This window comes from Nuphar pumila, chromosome 2 (genome assembly GCF_984573655.1).
Source record: "Nuphar pumila chromosome 2, dmNupPumi1.hap1.1, whole genome shotgun sequence".
NCBI lineage: Eukaryota > Viridiplantae > Streptophyta > Magnoliopsida > Nymphaeales > Nymphaeaceae > Nuphar > Nuphar pumila.
In genome coordinates this window covers 17623464-17646184 of record NC_143250.1, presented here as the reverse complement: position 1 = coordinate 17646184, position 22721 = coordinate 17623464, and the positions used below count along the sequence as shown (strand labels likewise).

The window sequence follows — 22721 nt, the reverse complement described above, 5'->3', positions numbered from 1 at the left end:
AATGATAAAATCTACCTGCAATAACAAAACAACGCCTTAATGACACTCACGACAATATACGTTCTTCGACAATAGCATGATGACATGGAAAGGTACTCAGCACGCTATAATGACACTTGTTGGAATGTTTGTGCGTCATTGCTTTTTTTTTTTCATACTGCCTAACGAAAACAAAGAAGAAGAGAAGATTGTAAAAAGAGATGGCCGATAAATCCCCCTTTGACACCCACCAATGATCAAACCAGTCGTTCGATTTATAGTTATCTCCACGAGGTAGGAACAAACCAGAAAAAGTTTTCTATCTAACAAAAGGCAGGAACGAGAAGACGGCCATGTGTTGTAGCACATGCTAAAAACAAAGGGGGAACATGCAAATCTATATAATGGGAGTGGGAGGACATTTTCATTCAATGCATATCTATCTTACGGGAGGACATTTCCGTCAAAAGCATATCTACCTTTTTTTATATGTTATTTTATTATAAAGTCATCGTGGGCAACATTAGCATATGAATTATCACGGGTCCCAAGATATTCCTCTGCACACACCGAAACATGCGAATTTGTGTTCCGGGGAGAACACACAACACCCTCTCATATATTGTTGTTCTCCTTGTAATCTTCACCTAGAATTTCAAGATGATTCTAAAGCACTTGGTGATATGTGGGGGCTGAAGGTCAGACTTCTTTTCCCCCCTTGAAAATTAAGATACAAGTTGGATGGCCTTCCATGCCCTTTAAATTCATGAAGCATCTAAATACCCTAACAAAATAATTATTGCCCTTATATAAAATCTTTTGTTTTGGATAATCTAATGGAAAACCCCCCATCACCTACCGCACCTTGGCTGGCCTCCAGTTGGTAAAACCCTTAAGGTCCTCTTTGCCCACCCGAGAGTACACCCAGCTTCGACCTTGGGGCAAGGAACGCCACCCGTGGATTTTGAACTTGTGACGTCCAGTCAACTTGGTGACATTCACAGTGGAGCCCTTGTGAGCTTTTTTCTTGAAACTTAAGCAAACGTAAATTTTACTCTTGGCATGTGAATAAGTTAATCTTATCCATGAAAATATTTCTTAAAAAAACTTTTTTTTCTTGAAACTTAAGCAAACGTAAATTTTACTCTTGCATGTGAATAAGTTAAACTTATCCATGAAAATATTTCTTAAAAAAACATTCTTTATATAAAAAAGAAAGCATATATAAGGGTGAGAGAGAGCTTTTAATTTAAAATCAGGGCAAAAGAGAACAGATAGTCCCTCTTGTGTGTCACATCCAAATACCCTCGAACCAAAAACTGGATATAACTTTGCAGGTTCAAACCCCAGTGGTACGTTGAATAATAACTGGTGGGTCTGCCTCACCCTAGCTTGCCTTTCAAAAAAAAAAAAAAACTGAATGACACTATAAAGAAAAGAAATACCCTATTATCTTTTAATTTCCTACAAAGCAAATAAATTTCGCATTAAACTACCTAGTCTCATATGCATACACACGTGCACACACAAGCACGTGTGCAGCATTACTGACTAAAAAATCGTGTCTTAGCCCAACTCAAGATCAAGTTGAACTTGGATTGGAAACTTATCAAATTGGGTTCAAATGAGCTCACAAATAGGGTTTGAGCTGCTCTCTCAAGCAACTTCATCATAATCAACCTTGCCAAGCCGTGTAGCCTATGATCCAAGGTCCAAGCAGTGATGGAAACGGGTCGGATATAGGCTGCGATCATGCTTGATCTGGTCCAGTGGCGGATTTGTCAAGCAGATCTACATCCAGTGTGGTCATATAATAATGTTTCAAAATCCAGTTTTGGGTTAAACTTGAGTTATTTCCACAATGGTGAAATGAGTCTATCGGACCCATTTTTTTTATCTGATTAAATTGTATTTACCTGGATCCAGATTGGATTCGCAAAAAACCCGACCAAACATGCACCAGATGCGCGGAATCAGATAAGCACTACCCATATACATACAATGATATGATGGATCGGGCAAGTATTTTACTGGGTCAAATATCCGACTCGTTTGCATATGTAGGTCAAAGTGGGACCTGGTCTTTGCTCAGTAATGGTAGAGGCCGGATCAGGATCCATCTGTCCTCTACGTGTCATCATCCATCTATAACTCTCTCTCAAATTTCTAGGGTTCGTAGTCGAGTTGGGAGATTCATCCATCTTTTGAAGAATTCGTTGCGTTGTTTCTGGTCAATTGAGTGTTTTGAGGGTTTTGGGTAAGATGAAAACTCTCTGTGTGTGTGTGTGTGTTCGTTTGTCTGTTAGAGTATCTGGTTGATTATGGCCATGATTTCTGACCCTTTCTGGATAAATTAGGCTTCCTGAACTAATTTTGAGATAAATTTGACTTTTCTATTTTTTCTTAGAAACCTTTTCGTTTTTTTGAGGTAAATTCGTCTTTGTTTAAGAAGTATTGAAGAGATTATTGTATGGTCAATCGTTTTCCTTTTTTGGAGATATTTTATTTTTTTTCTAGTGAATGTCTTCTATTGGGGTAAATTAGTGTTTGGATTGAGTTGAATTCTCTTTGTTTTCGCTGCTGTCGGATTGTTAGGTATCTGTTTGGATGAAGTTGCGAGTTTGGGTTCTATTAGATTAAGTTAGGGGTAAAAATTATGCTTTTATGGAATTGCGTATTATTGCAATAGTTGTGCTGTTGCTTTAATGTGCTATAGTAAATTTAGGTGGTGTCACATCTACTTATCCAGAAGACTGGGACAAATTGGTTCTTCATTTTTTGAAAGCAGTGGAATTTCTATGCCCATCCCATAGTTACCGGAAGCTTCTTGCTGCATGGGAAAACTCGCTTCCCTAGAAGCTTGCTTCGGAAACGCGAAACTCTCCCCTTCTCCAAAAGGAAGGGAAGCTTTGGGAAGCTCGCTTCCTAAATATAGGAAACTCGATTCTCTTTAGTGATAAGTCAGCTTTCTTCTCGTTTCCTAAATCAATTCCCTTTCTCTTCCTTAATGTTTCCCTCTCACTTCTTGTCACTTTCCACTTGCTTTCCCCTCAATTCCTATGTTTTTTATATTAGAAAATTATATTTTTTTATGACAATGTTGCATATTAGATTTATACCTATTTATATTTGTATTTATGTAATTTCTTATATGCATCTGCACATGCTTCATATTGCTTTCTACGTGTTTCCTTTTCATTTTTCATGTGCTTACATAATTGCTTCATAACTGTATCTCGCTTCTCGTTTCATACTACTTTTTAACACTTGCTTCTCCGCTCCCGCTTTGCGCATCACTTCCCGTATCTATTTCATTTCTTGGTAACTATAGCCAATCTACTTTTCTGGAAGAATGGTGCGTTTGGCATCCTCTTGGGTGCTGCTTTGACACACCCAATTAGCAAGAAAACTTGGGATAAGTGGGGAATTTTTGTGATATTGGAAGTGAAATATGCCAAAATTTCTGTGTCTTGCGTAATTTGGCTTTTTTGAGCTATATATATAGATAGGGAGGAAAATATTTGCTACTAGTGAAGGTAAGGAACTATTGAGCTAGAAATCATAGGTGCAAGTAGTATCAACTCAATCTAACTACATACATGTGTTCAACATGGTTTGTTTTCTAAGGATCAAGCATTTGATCATGCTTTTCTGATGTAAAACCGTGATTTCTTGAATTATAAAATTTTGGCACATTGTGAGCTGTGTCATAATCACATAATTCAAAACAAGTTTCCTACTAAACAAACCATGTAGATCACATCCTTAACATTTGATCAACAAAAAATTAGAATTTTTTTAAGAAAAGAGTGATTTCTACTCTATAGTTTCATACGTTCATTAGTAGCCAATAATTACCCATATATATACATATATAGATAGATATAATGGTAATGATAGGGTGCCCCCTGAGTACCCACTCCCACCTAATAGAAGCTTTAGATTTTTAAATTTTTTAAACTTTTTTTGTTGATCAGACCCTTTAGATATGATCTATAAGCATTATTTAGTAGAAAACAAATTTTGGATCATGTGATTATAGCATACATGTATTTTTTTTAAGACCTTTAAAAATCAATGGCTCACAATGTATCAAAATTATATGACTTAAAAAATCCTATTTTTATGTCCAAAAAGCATGTTCCAAAGCATGATTCCTATCAAATAGACTATGTTGAGTGCATCCATAAGGTTTAATTGATAAGATACAACTCTAGTATGTGGGAGTAGGTACACCCGGAGCACTAGAGCATTACTCTCTCTCTCTCTCTCTCTCTCTCTCTCTCTCTCTATATATATATATATATATATATATATATATATATATATATAGAGAGAGAGAGAGAGAGAGAGAGAGAGAGAGAGAGAGAGAGAGAGAGAGAGAGAGATAGTAACACATAGATGCATGATCACTTTTAAACACGACCAAAACGAACTCGCGCGGAGCATCCATTGCCAAAGAAGGGATTTAGCGGCCATAAAAAGTCATCGCTAAAAGATCGAATACATTTAGCGGCGACAAAAAGTTGCCGCTAAAGGTGTTCTTTGGCGGAACAACATGCGGAGCATCCATCACGCCCCGCGATGGACGCTCCGCACGAGTTCGTTTTGGTCATGATTGAAAGTGATCATTCACCTATGAGTTTTCATATATATATATATATATATATATATATATATATATATATATATATATATATAAAGGAGCTGGCATTAAGTGTATCGAGAGTGAACAGGAGTTTTTGAGGCATTTTTCTCAAATCTGACCGCACAGATGCATTCGGTATGGTCAATTTGCTAGAAAATGATGTTTGAATCTCGTTTTTTCAATAAAAAACATGAATTTTTAAGCTTGGATATTTATGAAAATTGTAGACTGTTGATTCTCAAACCTCATAAAAACCTACCCACGTGTCGGAATTGGACTATCCAAGAGCCCATTCTTTTAAAACCAAGCATGTAGAACACGTGCATGGTCAGATCCAGGAAAAAGAAAGAAAAAACACTTCAGAAGCCCCATATGCTGCGGTAGTCATGGATCAGAATAGGTAGCTACCCCCCAAGGGTTTTGAAGGGTTCTTTTCCGTTGACTGTACAAATGCATTCTACATTCTTGATTTTATAGGAATTGACTCTTGGATCGTCCGATTTTGACGCACGAGTAGGTTTCTATGAGGTTTCAAAATTGACGGTGTAATTTTTTTATAAATATCCAAGGCCTAATTTTTTTTATCGAAAAACATGGTCGAGGTATCATTTCCTAGCAAATCAACCAATGTAGAATGCATCTAGAGGGTTAGATTTGCGAAAAACAACTTGGACCCTCCCCCCCCCCCCCCCCCTCCTTAGATTTGCGAAAAACAACTTGGAACCCCACCCCCGGTTTGCTTGCAGTATGCTGGTAGGCACAAAATAGAGTAGGCAGCTACTCCTCTACTCTACACACACACGCACACACAGACATATATATATATATATATATATATATATATATATATATATATATATATATATATATATAAAAGCCGCTGGAATATGTGAACTACCATGCGAACTAGGCATTTCTGACATTTTTTTTGCAAATCCGACCATACAAATGTGTTCATCTTGGTGAATTTGCTAGGAATTGATTGTTGGATCATGTATTTTCAACGAAATGAAAATTCTAAGCCATTGATTTTCAAGTCTTAAAAAATTCCACTTATGCATCATGATCAGATTATTCAAGAGCTGATTCTTATAAAACCAAACGTATAGATTACATCTTCCAATCAAATTTAAATGAAAATAATAAAAAATCATGAAAATCTTAGTTCAGGTGGTAGTTCTCTCTCTCTCTCTCTCTCTCTCTCTATATATATATATATATATATATATATATATATATATATATCTTAAACGTGTAAGGTCCACATTTTTAATCTGTTTGATGAGATGCAACAGAAAAGAAAGGTACCTGTGAATGGAAACAAGAAGGGAAAAAGATGAACTTGAAGAGAGAAAGGAAGGAGAAAGATAGATGAAGACAAAAACATTCAATCGCTATTTTGTTTATTCACGTGGTTCATATACAACGATAGGGCATTATGCTTATGAAAGTACCCCTGCTCAAATTATTACAATGACAAAAAGGCCACCAAAAAAAGAGGGGGGAAAGGGGCTGATATTACAAAAATGCCCCTGTGTAAAGTATAAATACCCTCACCTTTATTTCCTAACACTCTCCCTCAAGTTGGTGTGAAGGTATCTATTGTACCCAACTTGCATATAATCTCCTTTAGCCTTGATTTTCCAACTGCCTTTGTAAGAATATCAGCCACTGGATTGGATGACCGCACATGCACAACTTTGAATATAACTTTGAACTCTACCTTTTTCCTTATGAAATGACAATCAGTGTGGATATGTTTTGTTATCTCATGATACACTGAGTCAGAAGCAATTTGAATGGCTGCCTTATTGTCACTTGACAAGGTAATGGGAGTTTTCACATTCTTTCCCAACTCAATAAGAACGAACATTAACCACAAGTCCTCATGCACAGCAGGCTGTACCCGAGTAGGTTGAACCGTGTGACCCTGGCACGGCCAGGGAACCCGACCCACCACAAGGAATAGACGATCGGATCCAGCAGCAGGATCCGATCACAGGTGAGGGGACCCGATGCAGGGATGTAATACGCACCTATTCCAGAAGAGGGAAGACCCGGTTCCAAATGGAAACGATCTCGGGTTCGGATCTGGACCCAAGACCCGGATCCAGTGATCAACTTTAAAAACCCTATCTAGGGTTGCGTGAGGCAGCTTTTGGGTTTTGAAGAATAACCGCAGTTTCTTTCCAGCAACATTCCTTTTCTTTTTCTAGTCTTTTTTTTCTTTGTTTCCCTGTTACTGTCAGTATTTGTCTTTACCTTTCATTTTATTAAGTACTTTGTTCATTGTTATTGAGATTGAAATAAAAGGAATCCAGCCTCGCCGTCGTGGTTGGGCATTGTTACTCCAGCCTGTTCAGTGCACAATCGTGTGGGTATTACCTTTCACAGCCACTGTCTGCAAACGTGAGGGCTGAAGACTGCATCAAGTTGTTGTGCCTTCACTACCTCCGGCAAAACGCGTGAAGGCTACATCAAAGTGGTATCAGAGCCACGACATCCTCCTTCGGCAGCAACATGGCTCAAGAGGCGAGGGACGATCCGGCACGCGACAAGGAACAGGAGGAGATCGGTACCGAAGATCCCATGATGCGTATAATGGAAATGATGACGAAAATGCAAGAAAACATGTTGCGCATGAATAAAGAAGTAGCCGGAGTCTCAAAAAGGTTGGATGGAATGGACAATCGGCTCGTTGTCGTCGAATCGTCAGCGGGGTCACTCCCGACGCCAACCCAACAAGTGGGTACCACTGTGGGCGACAATGTAGTCGGCATCGTCACGGCTGCTGCAATTGGTCCAACCCGAGTGGACCATCATCCTGTCGTTCTGTCGGAGGGCGTTGAAGAAGATCTGCGCAGGGCTACCAATCGGGAGATGCCCCAGCAAGGTACGCTGCTGCCGAACCCTAGCGCGACCGCAGCGCAGCCGACCCCGAGTTCTATTGGAACTTTCCCCGTCATTGGCCTGACTACGCAGGCCACTCAACAGGGGCTGCAGGCCCATCACGGCCTGCGTGGCCCGAACATGATGTCGGATCAGCCAACAGGCCTGCCAGCAGTAGCCCGGGCCGGGATGGGTCTATCGACCCTCCCAGCGTCTGCGCATGGGGGCACGGTCACAGTCCATTCTCGGGCCAAGGGGATTGACCCCTGTGGAGCAATCCAGACCCCTTAGGGTCTGGTCAAGAACCTTTATTAAATGGGTCCGGACTCGGTTACCGAGGCCCACCCTTTGGGTTTTCGGGAACGGGTCTGGGTCCAACAGCCCCATACCCAGCCTACCCGGTTGGGTTCGGTTCGCAGTTCACTACGAATCCGGCCCAACCCGTTATCTTTGAACCCCAAAATGGATCCTATTGCGACCCAAACTTGTATCGGACCCGAACGGAGCTCCAGCTTGATTTTGAGCCGGGTCAAAACCAGACTCATCATCATATGGATCGTGGATCGAGTTCAAACCAAGCCTTTTACCCTCACAACTCGATCCACGATCCAACCTATCCAAATATGGGTCCGACGAATAGTCTAGGATTGGGCCCGACCCATATCCCGTCGGGCGAATCATCTCAGTCCTATCCCAACCCAACCCGATACCCGAACTCCAACCAACCCATTAACCCCTTACCGATCCAAAACCCGATACCTCACCCGATCCGACAACACTATCATAACACAAACCCGTATTACCCTGCTCCTACCCATTTAGAACCCGGGAGCCACCAAACCCACCCACCTTACCCTGGACCTCCTGTCATCCCGATGCCCCAACGCCGTCCGCAGATGGCTCCCGTCCACGGGCAAGCCAGATCGAGGCAGAATCAACAGGGAGCGACGCGACCTGAGCGCCAACCACCCATCAATGGAGTTCGTCAGCACCAGCATCCAGGCGAGCAGTACCGCACAAAGGGCGATGGAGCAATATGGGACGACGACGCTTTCTGAAACGAGTATCCTGCAGGAATAGTGGAGCCTTGATAGCAGAGAGCACCAGAGCACCCCTCCACTTACGGAGTGAAGCTGGATCTTCCGGAGTTTGCGGGATGATTCGACGCGGAGCAGTTCTTCGACTGGTCTTATGCCGTGCAGTTCTTCTTCGATTACCACACCGTTGCTGAACACCGTCGTGTCTCTCTAGCGTCTACTCGGTTGAGAGGCCTAGCACAGACATGGTGGGTAGAGCTGCAGCGATTGAGAGAGCGGCAAGGACTAGAGCGCGTACAGTCGTGGGAAGAGATGCAGAGATTAATGCAGTCAAAATTCGTGCCTTCAGATCACACCGAGAGGGCCTACAAAGAGTACCTGACCCTGCGTCAAGGCACCCGAACTGTGGCGGAATACACTGCTGAGTTCCATCGTCTTTCCCTACGTGTGCAGGTTGCGGAAAGTGCCCGTCAGCAAGTCACAAGGTACATTTTTGGTCTTCGTCCTGCTATTTCTGATGATTTTAGTTGTATCACAGTTGAGACATTGGATCAGACTAGCGGTTATGCCATGAATGTCGAGGAAAAGTTGAAAAGGAGGCAGGAATATAGGACCTCCCGTAGTGAACCATCCAGTTGACCTAAGTCGAGTTTCCCAACCAGGGGAGCAAGCTCCCCTAGTGACTCAAAGCTTAGAGCAGACTTTGGCAAACCTGACCAGTCAGGACCAGCCTTCCATACCCAGTCCAAAGCCAAACCTAGTGAGTCGGCCATTCGTTGTTTTAGGTGTCAAGAGTTAGGACATGTCGCGTCTAAGTGTCCCACTGTGAGCAAGAATGCCCATCTTGTTGAAGGTATTGTGGAGTCAACATCTGAGACTGAGAGTGAGTCATTGGTTGATAACGAGGATGAGAGGGAAGTCATAGAGTTCGACGGTAACGTCGAAAATTTGTTGTCCATCTGTCACGTGTTGACCGCACCCCGGGAATCGGTCCCATCAAAATGGTTGAGGAATAACATTTTTAGGACCCGGTGCAACTGTGAGGGTCATGCGTGTGATGTTATCATTGATACCGGGGCATGCGAGAACATGGTGTCTGAGAGCGTCATGTCTACCTTGAAACTCAACACCGAGAAACTGTCCCAACCCTATAAGATGGCTTGGTTCAAGAAGGGGAACGAGGTCCCCATCACCCCGTGGTGTTTAGTCCGTTTTCCATGGGGGAACACTACCACGATGAGGTGTGGTGTGATGTAGCCCCTATGCACGCATGCCACATCCTTTTGGGACGTCCCTGGCAGTTTGATTGCAAGACAACTCACGATGGCCGCAAAAACACCTACTCTTTTATCTTTAATGGCCATAAGATAGTCCTTCTCCCTATCAAGGAGACTGGTTTTCCCACTGTGGATAAACCTGAGCGAGTCCTCAGGCTCGCGGGCCTCTCTTACCGATATTTTTTGAACCATTGTCAGGAAGATGTCTATTGTTATGCCCTGGTGGCTAAGTCGTCGATGAGTACGTTTTTGTTCGTTTCCGCGGACGTTGCCCCTCTTATTGAGGAGTTTTGCGACATTATGCCAGATGACCTGCCTAATGGGTTGTCTTCGATGAAAGTGGTCCAGCACGCCATTGATTTTGTGCCGGGATCGAGTCTTCCCAACCTCCCCGCATATCGCATGAACACCTCTGAGCATGCTGAGTTGTTGAGGCAGGTTCAGGAGTTACTGCAAAAGGGTTTTATCCGTGAGAGTGTGAGCCCTTGCGCAGTACCCGCCCTACTCACCCCTAAGAAAGATGGGTCTATGCGCATGTGCGTTGACAGTCGTGCGATCAATCGAATCACGGTCAAATACCGTTTTCCGATCCCTCGCTTGGACGATATGTTTGATATGTTGTCCGGTGCCTGCATTTTCTCCAAAATAGATTTAAAAAGTGGGTATCACCAGATTCGTATCCGGGAAGGGGATGAGTGGAAGACGGCATTTAAGACACATGATGGGTTGTATGAGTGGTTAGTCATGCCCTTTGGGTTATCTAATGCCCCAAGTACTTTCATGAATATGATGACCCAAGTGTTGCGTCCGTGTATAGGAAAGTTTGTTGTTGTCTATTTTGATGATATTTTGATTTGCAGTTCGTCTTTGTCAGATCATTTGAGCCATCTGCGTCAGGTCTTAGAAATTTTGAGAAGAGAAAAATTGTATGTCAATGCAAAAAAGTGTGAGTTCATGACGTCAAGTGTCGTGTTCCTAGGTTTTATAGTGTCTTCTGATGGAGTTAAAGCAAATCCTGCGAAAGTCCGTTCGATCGTAGATTGGCGTACCCCAAAGACTATCTGAGAGGTCCGTAGTTTCCACGGGTTAGCCACTTTCTACCGTCGTTTTGTGCAAAATTTCAGTACCCTCATGACTCTATCACAGAATGCCTAAAAGGTACTGGTTTCTATTGGATGCCTGCCGCGGGAAAAGCCTTTACGATCATCAAAGAGAGAATGACTAGTGCCCCTGTCTTGGCTCTCCCTGATTTCAATGCAGTCTTTGAGGTTGAGTGCGATGCCTCTAAAGTGGGAATTGGCACTGTCTTGAGTCAGAACCGCTGACTTGTGGCCTTCTTTAGCGAGAAGCTGACTCAAGCCAGGTGCCAGTATTCCACTTATGATGTTGAGTTTTATGCCGTCGTACAAGCTCTTCGTTATTGGAGGCATTATCTCATTTATAAGGAGTTTGTCTTGTACACGGATCATGAGGCATTGAAATACCTGAACAGTCAGAAGAAGCTTAATGCTCGTCATGCCAAGTGGGTCAGCTTCTTGCAAGAGTACACCTTCACGATTCGTCATCAGTCGGGTACTCTGAACAAGGTGGCTGACGCTCTTAGTAGGAAAAACAGTCTTTTGATGACTATGTCAGTGCAGGTCATTGGGTTTGAGGAGTGCAAGGAATTATACCCGACGGATCCTGATTTCCAGCAAGTTTGGGAAGGGTGCCTCTCCTCAGATCGCACCATAGACCACCGTTTTTGTATTCATAATGGTTACCTCTTTCGTGGGAACAAGTTATGTGTGCCTGATTTTTCTCTTAGACTTCAGTTGATTTCCGAATTACATGAGGGAGGGTTAGCTGGGCATTTTGGACATGATAAGACGTTCGCTCTGTTAGATGAATGATACTTTTGGCCCAAAATGCGCAAAGATGTTGTCAAGTTCGTTCAAGGTTGTCATGTGTGTCAAGTGTCTAAGGGTCGTCGTCAGAATAGTGGGTTGTATACCCCGTTACCCATCCCTGAGCGACCATGTGAACACGTGTCCATGGATTTTATCGTGGGTCTTCCCAGAACCCCACGTCGTTTTGATTCAATTTTAGTCGTTGTTGACCGATTCTCCAAAATGACTATTTTTGTTCCATGTAAGCGAACCACCGACGCTTCATTAGTAGCTTCCTATTACTTCAAGGATATCGCCCGCTTCCATGGTTTACCCCACACGATCACCTTCAATCGTGACACGCGTTTTATGAGCCATTTTTGGAAATCCTTGTGGGCCTTATTGAAGACCAAGCTTCAGTTCAATAGTGCGTACCACCCACAAACCGATGGCCAAACCGAAGTTGTGAACCGCACCTTAGGAAACTTGTTACGAAGTTTAGTAGGAGAAAATGTCAAAACCTGGGACCTAGTCTTGCCTCAAGCCGAGTTTGCATATAACAGCTCCATCAACAGATCCACGAACAAATCTCTTTTTCAAGTTGTTTATGGTCGGTCGCCCACTCATGTCGTAGATCTAGCTCCAGTGTCCAGTCTCCCCGACCTAGCCCCCGACGCCTTTGATGCCGTTGAATACATGCGTGATATACATAGGCAAGTTCGAGTCAAACTCGTTGAGAGTTCCGAAGCGTAGAAAGCTTTCGTTGACCAAGGTCGTCGCGACATCCAGTTTCAAGTCGGTCAATTAGTTTAGGTTTATCTACATCCAGAGCGTTTCCCAGTTGGTACTTATAGTAAACTGAGCCCTAAGAAATGTGGCCCCTTCAAGGTCCTTCGGCGATTGGGTCTGAATGCCTACCTCCTTGAATTGCCCGACGCTTGGAACATTTCTCTGATTTTCAATGTGTCTGATCTATATGCTTACTGTGGGGACAACAAGTCGTCAGAGCCGACTTCTTCCCAACCAGGGGAGAATGATGCAGAGCAGGCTGTACCAGAGCAGGTTGAACCGCGTGACCCTGGCACGGCCAGGGAACCCGACCCACCACAAGGATGTAATACGCACCTATTCCAGAAGAGGGAAGACCCGGTTCCAAATGGAAATGGTCTTGGGTCCGGATCCGGACCCAAGACCCGGATCCGGTGATCAGCTTTAAAAACCCTGTATAGGGTTGCGTGAGGCAGCTTTTGGGTTTTGAAGAATAACCACAGTTTCTTTCCAGCAGCATTCCTTTTCTTTTTCCAGTCTTTTCTTTTCTTTGTTTCCCTGTTACTGTCAGTATTTGTCTTTACCTTTCATTTTATTAAGTACTTTGTTCATTGTTATTGAGATTGAAATAAAAGGAATCCAGCCTCGCCGTCGTGGTTGGGCATTGTTACTCCAGCCTGTTCAGTGCACAATTGTGTGGGTATTACCTTTCACAGCCACCGTCTGCAAACGTGAGGGCTGCATCAAGTCCTCACAGGCTCTATGTGCCATGGCTCTATACTCGACCTTTTCACTAGATCTAGATACAACTGTTTGCTTTTTACTCTTTCACAAAACAAGACTTCCTCCAACCAAGGTGCAATAACCAGAAGTAGAACATCGATCTTCTAGAAATGCCTATGATCAGTATATACGATCCCTTGTCCCAGATTTTGCTTTAAGTATCTCAATATGCGGTACACAACTATCATATGTGCAGTAATAGGAGAATGCATGTATCGGTTGACTACTCACTGCATAGGATATATTAGGCCTTGTAATTGTGAGGTAAATGAGTTTTCCGACAAGTCTCTGTTATCTCCCCACATCTTCACATTTTTCATCATCACATATGCTCAATTTATGATTTTGCTCGATTGGGCTATCAAAGCTTTTACACCCTAGCATTCCAGTTTCCTTCGACAAATCTAATACATATTTCCTGAGATAAGAGAATTCCCTTTCTTGAAGTAGGCACTTCTATGCCCAAAGCAATAGTGAAGAGGTCTAAGGTCCTTTATATCAAATACTTTATGTAGCTATCCTTTTAACTGGAGATCTCGTCAACATCATGATCACAATATCATCAACATATATAATCAAAATTGATACTTTATTACCTTTCTTTACAAACAAGGTGTGATCACTAACACTCTTCATGTAGCCAAAATGGGTGATTGCTGCATTGAATCTCTCGAACTAGGCTCTTGGAGATTGCTTGAACCCGTGTATAGCTTTCTTTAATTTACACACTTTACTTTCATTACCTGCCAAAGTAAAACCATGAAGAAAACAGGAGAAAAGATTTCATGATAATTTATTCCATAGGCTTGTCTGTAATCCTTAGCCACTAATCTTGCCTTATGTCTTTCAATGGATCCATCTGATTTAAATTTTAAAGCGTATACCCGTTTACACCCCACTGGTTTTCTTCTTTCTGGCAAAGATGTTACCTCTCAAGTGTTATTTTTGTTCAATCCTTCTGTCTCACTTTGCATATGAAAACTTTTGGCCGTTGATTATCAAACCCTAACAAAACTTACCCACCAATCGGAATCGGACAATCCAAGAGCCAATCCCTATGAAACCAAGTATATAACTCACATCCGTATGGGCAGATTAAAAAAAGAAACTTCATATATATAGTATATACACACACAGTCTCGGACTTGGCCAGAAAAATTATGATAAATGGAGAACTTTTGATATATTGGAAGTACAATGTGCCAACTTAGGTCAGTTTTTTGGGTACCATTTTTTATGCATGGATACATGCATATATATATATGTGTGTGTGTGTGTGTAAAATTTATTGTGGTTCTGAGCCATGGTATTGTATGGTGGTACACAGTACACACTCTTGTTTGCATGGATCTGACGACAAAATGTAGAAGCTAATCATACAGATGTGTTTAACATGTTTTATTTACTGTGTTAATAGGTTTCACCATTTCCGGTTTACCATAAGATTCAATTTTCAAAAAGCTGAAAATCTATGGCTCAGAATTCATGAATATGAGGATAGTTTAAAATGGTCCAAAACATTGTTGGAGTTAACATCAAGTCATGCAAATTGTAAATATAGAACATGCTAAACATGATCTAAATTCCAAAGGCTAGTTTTTTCTACACACACGGGGAAATTCAAGTTCTGGTTTTCCTGGGTTTTGCCTTCTTTCATGTCCTTTTTCCTCCTGGTGCTGAAGGAAGGATTTTTACGTACATGGCTTTTTGAAGTTTCTAAAATGTTTTCATCCTTTCAAGAATTTTTTTTGGTTGATTGAAGGAAATTATGATTTTTTCCTCCTTTTTCTATTCCTCTTTTGGAAATCACTATTTAGACATGACCTCAATGATCAGTTCCACTAAAATGTAAACTGGTTTTGAATTTTATTCCTGAGATATAATGAATAAACAGAGTATTGATATTTGTGATGTTGTGCATTCTTTTCCAGTAATCTCATTGGAGGAGTTGCTACTTAATTAAGGTTCTGCACTGTTGGATCCTGAGAGAAATTGCTCTTTATGGTCTGCTTGAGGCCCTTTTGTATTTCCCTGTGGAAATTGTTTCATGTTTGGCGATCTTGAAGGAAACGTGGCATCACATTCTATAGGGGATTCTATTGTTGAAGTTTCTCCTTGCAGCTGGAGATATTTTGGTTTATTTTTCCTGCTGTCAAACATTGTGTTCCGAATTCATATCCACATTGAAGAAGCAGAGAGCTCGCTTTGAAGGAAAAATAGCAGCTTGGTTGAGAATTTTTTTTTGTGAAAAGTTAGACATCAGCTAGGTATTGGAAGAATTGTTATTTTTTTCTGGGGTTTGGTTGGGCTACAATTATTTTAAGACTTCTGAAAAATTTCTGTGAAAAGTATGTGATCTTCGTATTCCTACTGGATTTATATTTTTCGGATCTGAGAGTGTATTGCTGGTCCAATTAGGACTGGCTTTAATATATTAATCACGGCTCCAAGAAAAGTATCACGGATCAATACTAGAAGGGCACGAGGATGTTTGCAGAGTTGCTTAAAGTTCTTGCTGTCCTCCCCTTCTTTTCATGGTGGTAGAGGTGCCCTTCCCTCTGCTGGTGGTCATCCTGCTGATCTGACATTTCTTGCTGGTGGTGGTATTTAGGAGTGGAATTTGACCTCTGATATATGTATTTACACATCCTAGAGAATCTGGTGTCTAATAAGTTGTGCAAGCATGGTTTCAGTGAAGCAGACTGGAGATGAACATGCTTTTGTATGGAAGGATCCTATGGTTGATCTGTCTAAGCGCCTTCAGCTTCCTTTCAGAGGTTTATATCTTTTTTCTTCATAATATTATTCTTTTCTCATGTATAAATGTTTGTGAGACATTGCATTGTTCTATCTGAGTATTTGATTCCAACTTAATCTACTTGATATTTTCAAATTTCAGCTCCTGGTTGATTTTTTGTCCTTTTCATGATTGTATGGTTTTGAGGACTTCTTTCAACTGTGGAGTAAGGGTTATCTTTTGCTAGAAAGAAAGAAGATAAGAACTTTCTAGCAAATGAAAAAGACAAAAAGTTATTTGCTAATTTTGTAGTAACACAAAAACAATGCTCTTAAATTTATCACATCTGACAACTGATGCCAAATGATTACAGCTAATGTGCTTGAGATTCTCAAAATACAGAAGTATGTGTTATGTACTATTCTAATATCTTTTTCATCTGTGCAGGTCTTAAAGTTCCTCTTTACAAGTTTGGTGGACCAATTTCTTATAGAAATGAAGTAAGTGGGATGGATTATGCCTTTGAAGAACAAAGTTTGTTAGATGTTCTTTTGCTTGCTCAGGTAGGACACCAACTCTCTCTCTCTCTCTCTCAATTGGTGTTTGATTCCCATGCCTGGCCCTTCCTGTTCTTTTCAGTGGGAAGACCGTGCATGGAAGGGTCTGGTCAGATATGATGTCACTTCCTGTAAAACAAAGGTATCCATAAGCTACTAAGTTTCCAATTTAATTCTTCTGAAACAAGAGATGGTTTCTTGAATTTTATTGGCCTGATGAATCCTGAGTCTAAGATGCTCTTTCCAGATTGTGAGCGGCAAGTCTAAATTTCTTGTCCAATGGAATGATCAGTGGGATCCCAAAGATGTAACAGGTCATGATAATAGCAACACTGTTCATTCAGTTGACTCTGTTAAATCCAATGTCCTGTGCATTCAAAGGGAGAACCTACTTTTTTGTGTTGCAAGTGGAGAAAACATGAGTCCTGAACTTATTCCATCAGCGACGATCCCTAGTAGTGGTGGTTTAATAATTATGAATGTAAGTCTGTCTGATCCATGATATCATTTTGTTCTTCCATGGTCTTCTCAGCATTCCAATCAATTAAATCTTTCTGCTTATCTGTTTGACACCTTTGCTGTCAAGGATAATCCTGTTGAGTATGGACATGTCTTCCTTGTGCCTTTGACTGCTTGTTCTCTTTCACAAATGGTGGATGTGAAATCTTTGGAGTTAGCTTTACGGATGGCCACTGAAGCTAACAACTGCAGTTTTCGAGTCTGTTATGTTAATGAAGCTGCATCTTCACTTATAACACATTTTCAGGTTACACACTTTGCCTCCTGGAACCTCTTTGGTTTTGTGCTTCATTTAACTAATGGAGGTTTTGCATGTTAGTTTTGCTAATGCACATGCTTAAAATGCATGGTTTTGTCCTCGGCCAATGAAAGGTGCATGCAAGTCACTTGTGCAAATAATCTGGAAATAGCTTTAAATGTCATAACCAGCCATATTTTTTTGAAGAGGTCAAAATTTGAGTAGTAGGTTACCTTTCTTTGTCCTAGTATTGAATGTTAAATTGGGAAATTTTTATTTAGTATTTATGTTTATAGTTATGATAAATTCTTGTGGTGAACTGGAAACTCACGGTTATTCTATACAACAACAACAACAACAACAACAACTACACCTTCATCCCCAAAACGGTTATTCTATGCTTTCATTTTTTTATTTCTCTCTCCTGGTCTTATAGATGCTACATCTTGCAGATACCTGGCTTTGTCGAACCTGGCTATTATCGAAGTTGGCTTTGATTTTCTGTAATCATCAAACTAACAAACTCTACGAATATCAATTTCTGTAAAATGATCAAGTTCCACTTTGTGGATGCAATAGGTTATTTGGCTCTCAGAAAAAATGCTTTTTTTCCTGTTATTGATCAAAATATTTTCAAATCCCATGCTTGGTGTGTGTCCTGCCTTCTCTTTGTGAGCAGAATGCCTTCTTCTTTCCCCATATTGATAAAAGTATTTTTGTATTCAATGCATGTTGTATTGCTTTACATTTCATAAAAACAAGGGCACAGGGCCCACATGTCTTGAGTCACCTAGCTCAAATGATATTCAAATGCTTTATCTTATTAATGTAGCTATCCTGTTATTTAGGCTACTTAGATATATTATATCTAAACTTTCGTGCTTGTGTATTTTTAATTTTATCAAAGGTAATCATCTTTTTTTATTCCAGAAATTGCGTTTGACTAGCTGAGCAATGTCCAACATTAGAATGAGAAAACTTTTTCACGTTTGGGCAGCATATATCATAAAAAATTTCAGATGCTCATAGTAACAAAATGCTGATGTTTCTATTGGTATAGGCTTGCTATTTCCCCAAACCATTGCCTGTGGAACTTGTTCCTGGTATCCCTGTGTCTGGCAGTTGGCTGCAAAGAGGTATTGAAGTATGTGAGCTTGCAGGTTACCCTGTCAAATCTCTGTCATTCAAATCTCGGGAGCACACAAGGGCAATGGTGGAACTGGTTGTAGAGATCTGTTTGTGTTTCCAGGCCCAGGACATGCTATTTAATTTGCTGGTATCTGATTGTGGAACAAGAATTTTACTATTTCCTCAGGTCTCCTCTCAACTCAATCATTCAAACTTCGGTCATGAACTCATGAACTGTTATTGGATTGACTTGATACATCGGTTAACCCTGTCTCACCATGTTTTCTCATTTCCACTTACATTTGTTCACCAATTCGAGTTCATAATTGACTTTATACTGAGCTTAGTTTCTTTTGACTGCTGGGTTGAGGCTGCCAGATACCTTTTCTAAACATTTACTTACACAATACATGATAGTCATCTGGAAGCATAATTACCTGCTAAATATTAGTCCATAAGCATGATTAATTTTGTTGAATAGTTCCAGCCTCAAAAAAACTTGTCACGTTGGCTGTGATTTATGCATTCATCGTCTTCTTTACTTTTGGATTAAGCTAAATAGGATGGAGAGGTCCTGCTTCTCACCTGAATATAGGGCTGGTAAACGAGCTGAACTGTTAGGCCCAAACTTTTGGCCCATGACAGAACGAACCAAATAGAAGGTGCTCAAGCTCGGCTCGTTAAATTCTTTAAATAACTCAAACTTAGCTCGTGTTTGCCACAAGCCTAACTCGGCTCGTCTCTGTCATGAAAAACACTTGTTCGTGCTTGTCTCATGAACTGTTCAAACAAATAAACAAGCAAAGTTTCTGCTTGGCTCAAGCTCGAACCTATGTCACACGGACTCTCCATATGGGTAGCCAACTGCACGACGTGTGGGTATGCCGTGGGTCAGGTCCAACCCCGACCAACCCATTTTTTTGGTGTTTGATCTCTCTCTCTCTCTCTCTCTCTCTCTCTCTCTCTCTCTCTCTCTCTCTCGAGAGAGAGAGAGAGAGAGAGAGAGAGAGAGAGAGAGAGAGAGAGAGAGGGTAAACCAGAGGGGGGGGGAATGAGAGAGAGAGAGAGTACCTTCTTCTTCTTGCAACAATCAGAGAGAGAGAGAGGGGGGGGGGTGAGGGCCTTTCCGTTTTATAAGATATGTTATATATGGATCTTAATATAGTGGATCCATATATAATCCAGACCCAGGCCCAAAATCTCTCTCTCTCTCTCTCTCTCTCTCTCTCTCTCTATATATATATATATATATATATATATATATAGCCATGTACCCGTACCCATGTGGCATTGGCTTGAACTCACAAGATCACGAAGGCTGTTCAACTCATGAGATCATATGAGCTCCACTTGGTGGTCAATGTGAAAAAAGGCTCCCATTCACCATGGCCCTACAAAATCATGCGTAGGGCATGTTTGTTTCACCATGGCATGAAAATGGAGGTTTAATATGAAAACCATCCATTTTCATGTGAAAATGGGGTGAAAGAAACCAGCCCTAAAGGCACCCAAAAGAACCAACACTTAGAAAAAAAAACACAAACAAACAAAATAAAATAAAAAACTAACCTTTGTTTTTGAGAGCAAGGCCTACCAAAACCGAATTAATATATCACCCAGTGTTATTAAAAACGTGCCTTGGGGAGGACTTAAAAAACAACACATGAGCTTCGCGATATGTTGGAATATTTTTGTAGTTACAAGTTCCTGTACCTTGGTTCAATTGTACATTGTACACAGATAAATTTTTTGACAGAGTTTCACAAAAATAAATTAGATCTATGCATATTATTTGCTAGTTTTTGTAATCAATCTTTCCATCTCTTTTAGGTGTTGAGTTCTTTTATTTTTTCTTAATCACATACTACACTTTATCAAAGTTGGTTGTTTCACATGTTCATTAAGTTGCTAAGCATGGTCATTACTTCTATTGCATACTTGATAATTACTAAGATAAAATATACAGTAAATAAATAAATGATACTCATACACACACATTTAAATTGATATACGATTTAAAAGCAGTACAAAAAGGGAAAAATATTGTTGCAATCCATTGAGTTATTGTCTTATTGACCAATATCTTAAGTCTTAACCAAATACTTGAATAAGTTAATAAATTTAAATATAAAATATCAATGTTATATATATATATATAGAGAGAGAGAGAGTGTGTAAATTATAAAATTTTAATGTATAAACAAATATATACATCTGTATATATTTGTTTGTATTGTGATATATATATGTTTATTTATTTATTTATGCATATTTATGGTGCAAAATGAATAAATGAATAAGAAACTCATATACATTTTCTAGTTATAAAATATCACAATTTATATAATAAAACAAGTGCCAAACATGCTGATACTATCAAAAGACTCGAAATGCTTCAAACAAGCCTAAAAACATATATGAGCCACAATGAACCAACTACTGACATTAAGCTACATGCAATATATAAGTCATAACAAACTGAATAATACGAGCCTAAACGAACCCATATGAGTCAAAGGAGACGAATAGCACGAGTTACATGAGCACGCTCACGAGTCATAATGAGATGAACATAAATGAACACAAAAGCAAGCCATGACGAGCTGAACATTGCGAACATACTAGTCTGAACAAGCTACCGATCTTGGGGCAAGTTCATGAGCTTTAGATGAGCCAAACAGCTCGTAAAAGATTCGTCAAAGTGATGAGCTTAAACAAGTCGAGCCGAAATTAACATGCACTGTTTGTACTCGTCTCGGCTATACAGCCTATACATGCCGAGCTAGCTCATGTTCGGCTCGTCAACTAAATGAGCCGAACATGAATGAGTTAGGGATGAGCCGAAGCATGAGCGGCTCAATTCATTTACCAGCCCTACTTGAATATGTCAACAGGGTTAAGTTTTTGCTAGTTAACCATTCTAATTTCATCCTTTGCTTGATCCTGCTTGCCAGAGTGGTAAAATAACCAAAACCGGGTTTGTTCCAAGGGATGGATCTATCCTCACCAAGTTTGATCTACTCTATATTTTTAAGATTTGCTCTCTCTCTCTCATTTGTTTGTCCATTGTGCTCTCTTGAACTTTATATATTATTTTGGTTGCTAATTTCTTTTTTTCTTTGTGGATGACTGGAGTTCTTTTTTCCCTTTTAAGGATGCTTTTTAGTGGTTTAGTGGTCAATGCGATTTTTGGGCTACTTCCTAAATTACCAAGCATTTATTTAAAGTCTTTAAGTTGCTCTACTTCCTAGTAACACAAGATTGCAGTAAATTGTGCCGGGCATGTAGGAATTCAAGACATAGATAAATTAAGCTTGTGCTTCTTATTTTGCTCTCTTAGTGATGAACAATTGTTTTCTTTCATCTCTAATGTGCTTGTCTATTGTTTGTGCTTAACCTGGATGACAAGTTTTGGGGGAAGTACTGTTTTGAACCATTTTCCTGGATCAGCTTTCTTAAGATGGCCAAACCTTCTCCCCATTCCTTTTTTTCCCTCTGATTAAAGCCATTCGCTGCATGACATTGCAGGCGTCACCCGCAAGGGCTGTAGGCCTTACAGCCTGGGAATGTGCAGGCCATTTTGTTTTCAGCCAGGCGAGTGATTTCATTGAAGCTACTGAGGAGGCCATTGTGAAACGCTTGGCAAACTCATCTCTTGATGAGGAAGCTTTTCAATCTGTGAAGCAACTATGTTGTGCTGTTGCATCTAAACTGTTTCATCAGCTTTAGTCATTTCAGATGGCAATGAGTATGAAACTCGTTATGTATGGTTGGTGTTTGGAGAAAGACAAAATGTTTGTGATCACATTGCATAGGATTTCATAAGTTCACACTTTCTGTGTTTTGTGGTTTTGGCCCCTTTGGGAGAATATAGCTTTTGGACGTTGATGCATATAATATTACATTTACTCTCTCTCTCTCTCTCTCTCTCTCTCTCTCTCTCTCTCTCTCTCTCTCTCTCTCTCTGCTGCTACAAGTCTGGTGACTCGGCCAATTTTGTTCAATATCTGGTTCGGCCGTTGTACTCTGATCTGCAATGCTTAATCCTGTTAAACAGTAATCTCGGTGGGATTTGAAAACCAGCTCTATTGACTGACTATAGCGCACTCAGACCAGGCCCGCAGAGCTGCAAGTAGCCAACCAGGCTGAATATTATGTTCTCTGTCTTCGTTTCTAGCGCCATTTTGATGCCTGCATGGTTTTGAATCAGTATGGTTGGTGATTAACTGACTTAGTAATCGTATTGGCATTTTTCAAACAGTCAATTGTGACTATTGAGTTCCTTCTATTTTT

The 22721-nt window shown here is 40.6% G+C and overlaps 1 protein-coding gene across 1 annotated transcript; it reads left to right on the top strand.

Annotated features, from left to right (window-relative positions):
• Positions 1–2098: 2098 nt before the first annotated feature.
• Positions 2099–22320, top strand: LOC149844914 (GDP-L-galactose phosphorylase 1-like). The gene is made up of 8 exons (XM_089995366.1): positions 2099–2236; positions 15181–16026; positions 16434–16549; positions 16626–16685; positions 16791–17024; positions 17130–17309; positions 18361–18615; positions 21957–22320. The coding sequence occupies exons 2-8, from the start codon at positions 15933–15935 to the stop codon at positions 22155–22157; spliced, it is 1140 nt and encodes a 379-aa protein (XP_089851492.1). The 5' UTR covers positions 2099–2236; positions 15181–15932; the 3' UTR covers positions 22158–22320.
• The last annotated feature ends 401 nt before the right edge of the window (positions 22321–22721 follow it).